General features: G+C 37.7%; 1 protein-coding gene across 1 annotated transcript in view; it reads left to right on the top strand.

Moving 5' to 3' along the window:
- LOC102193466 (major histocompatibility complex class I-related gene protein-like) overlaps positions 1-2,848 on the top strand; it is a 30,593-nt gene that overhangs the window by 2,789 nt on the left and 24,956 nt on the right. The window contains exon 2 of the mRNA XM_005754901.2: positions 183-449. Coding sequence (XP_005754958.1) covers positions 183-449 — 267 coding nt within the window. The remainder of the gene's footprint in view (positions 1-182; positions 450-2,848) is intronic.

Genomic DNA, 2,848 nt, shown 5'->3' with positions numbered 1-2,848 from the left:
AACGCCAGTTGATCTAAACGCCAGTAGATCTGGAACACCGTCGCCAAGAGCAAGGCGTTAACTTTCGTTTTAATTTACATCTCTTTCCAGCCTGAATTTTGTGAAAACTGCGGAGAAAATCCACATCAAATGAATCTTCCATTTTCTTTAATGTAAAAACTTAATTATTGTTTATTCCACAGTAAAACACTCGCTGGAGTATCTCGTCACTGCAGCCTCTGGAGTCCCAAACATCCCAGAGTTTACGGGTGCTATTATGCTTGACGGCATCCAAATGGCTTACTGTGAGAGCATCAACAAGATATTGGAGCCAAGACTGGACTGGGTGAAGAAAATGTTAGCAAACGACACTTGGCTGTTGGAGATGTATACTCGACAGTGCTTTGTGGTTCAGCCCAAAATATTTGGAAACCATATTTCAAGTCTGAAGGAGCAGTTCCAGAGTGAAGGTCCAGTATACACATTCAGCTTGACACACAGTGTCAGATGATTACAAGTTAAGGGATATACCAAATCAATTAAGCCAGAAAAAAAGTTATAAAATTACAAAAATTAGTGTAATTACTAAGATTTTCAAAATTAATTTGTGTTTTTCAACTGAGATCATGAGTCATAAACCTTACTAGTGTGAGCATCCCTTTAAAAAGGATGACAAATGGACTAGTTCATATATAGGGCTTTTCTACTCAATGTGAACACCCAAAGTGCTTTACACAACTTTCCCCATTCACACAAGCACTTTTTTCTTTGTTGTTTCTAAGTGCTTTCCATCTAACATTCACATGTATTCATACTCTAATGGGTGCATCAGAGAGAAACATGGGGTTAGCATCTTGCTCAAGGATAGTTGGAATGTAGCCAGGAGCAGACAGGGCTCTAACCACCAACCTTCCGGTGGGTAGGTGACGTGCTCTACCACCTGAGCAAAGGCCACGTCAAGCATATGATGGCGTAATCACAGCCGGATTGGCTTCATCATGGTGGTGCCAAGATGTTTGGTGTTAAACTCTAAATAATTAGATCTTGCTTGGGCAAACAAATAAATAAAGATTGACTTTTACAACAGACAAAAATGGCAAAGATGAAGAAAGTGGAAAAAGATTTGAAGGAGATTAAGCATTCACTTAACTCACTGACAACTGAAATTGAAAAGATAAATAAGCAACAAGGAATACTAATGTCGATGATAGACCAAATCAAAGAATTAAAAAACCTGATTAAGGAGAAAGACAAGACAATCTAGTTTTTGGAAAGAAGGGTGGACAATCTAGAACAGCAGACTTGACTTGAGGATGTGATTATTATGGGTCTGGAAACCAAACATGGGAGTTATGCGAGAGTCACCGAGTCTGGGACCAGTGCAAAAAGAGGTGAAGATGAGCCCGCAATGGAGGAGCTACAGTCGTTGCAACGGCAAGTTGTGGAATTCTTTTCGAATAAAAAACTTACCTTGCATAGTAATGATATATCTGCATGCTTTACCCTTCCCAGAAGACACACTAAGGCTTCTCCAGCAATTATAGTGAAATTTATAAACCGAACACACAAAGTTGACTTGCTGAGGCAGTCCAGCCTAGGGCGATTGTGGCTCAAGAGTTGGCAGTTTGTCTTGTAATCAGAAGGTTGCCGGTTTGAGCCCCGGCTCGGACAGTCTTGGTCATTGTGTCCTTGGGCAAGACACTTCACCTACTGGTGATGACCGGAGTGGCCGATGGTGCGATATGGCAGCCTCGCTATGTCAGTCTGCTCCAGGGCAGCTGTGGCTACAACTGTAGCTTGCCTCCACCAGTGTGTGAATGTGAGATTGAATGAATAGTGGAATTGCAAAGTGCTTTGAGGGTCCCGAAAAGCGCTATATAAATGCAATCCATTATTATTGAGAGGAAGCGGTGTATATTTGAATGAACATCTTACAAAAAGAAATGCAGATATTGCTAGACAAGCTCGCATATTACGAAAGGAGAAAAAGATTCAAGCAACCTGGACCAGGAACTGTAAAGTGATGATTAAACTTAATGGAACACCAGAAGAAGCCAAGGTTATAACGATTAAGGATCTTAAGGAATTTGGCCTTGTATGATAAACATTGTCCATTGGTACCATTTAAGTATAAGAAAAAGAATAAGAATTTGAAACCTTGGATTACTAAGGGTCTTGCAAATGCGTGTAAAAAGAAAAATAAATTATATAGGGATGATATAAAACACAGAACTAAGAATGCGGAAATGAAATATAAAGTTTATAAAAATCAGTTGGTATTAATATTGAGGAAAGCCAAGAAAGACTACTATAATAAACCTTTTCAAGAAAACAAAAACAATATTAAGGGCATTTGGAATATTTTTAAAGAAGTATTGGGTAACAAAAGAACACACCCTCAGATCTGCCTATTTATTTTATTAAGAATAATGAAGTCGTTGATGACAAGATTGAAGTGGCAAATGAATTGAAATCCTTTTTTTGTAAATGTTGGACCTACTTTAGCAAATAGAATTTGGAAAAAATGATGATTCAGAATATTACGAAGTCTGGAAAGGAGAAAGCAGAGTGGTTAATTCTATATTCTTAGCTGATATTGCCATAAAAGAAATAGTAGCAATTGTAGAAAACTTTAATCATCTACTGACTGTGATGGTATAGACATGGTCATAATTAAAAAAGACATTAGATTGTGTAATTATTCCTCTTCGCTATATTTTTAATCTCTCGTTACATTCAGGAGTATTTCCCGATTGAATGAAAATTGCAAAAGTGATACCCTTATATAAATCAGGTGATTTTAACATTAATGTAGATGCTAAAACGACAGTCTCAACACATCATTTAATCTGTTATTAGACTCAATTGG

The sequence above is a fragment of the Pundamilia nyererei genome, unplaced genomic scaffold (genome assembly GCF_000239375.1).
Source record: "Pundamilia nyererei isolate P.nyererei 1_Seehausen unplaced genomic scaffold, PunNye1.0 scaffold00734, whole genome shotgun sequence".
Lineage (NCBI taxonomy): Eukaryota > Metazoa > Chordata > Actinopteri > Cichliformes > Cichlidae > Pundamilia > Pundamilia nyererei.
The sequence above is the reverse complement of the archived record's forward strand: the minus strand, read 5'-3'. Positions and strand labels throughout refer to the sequence as shown.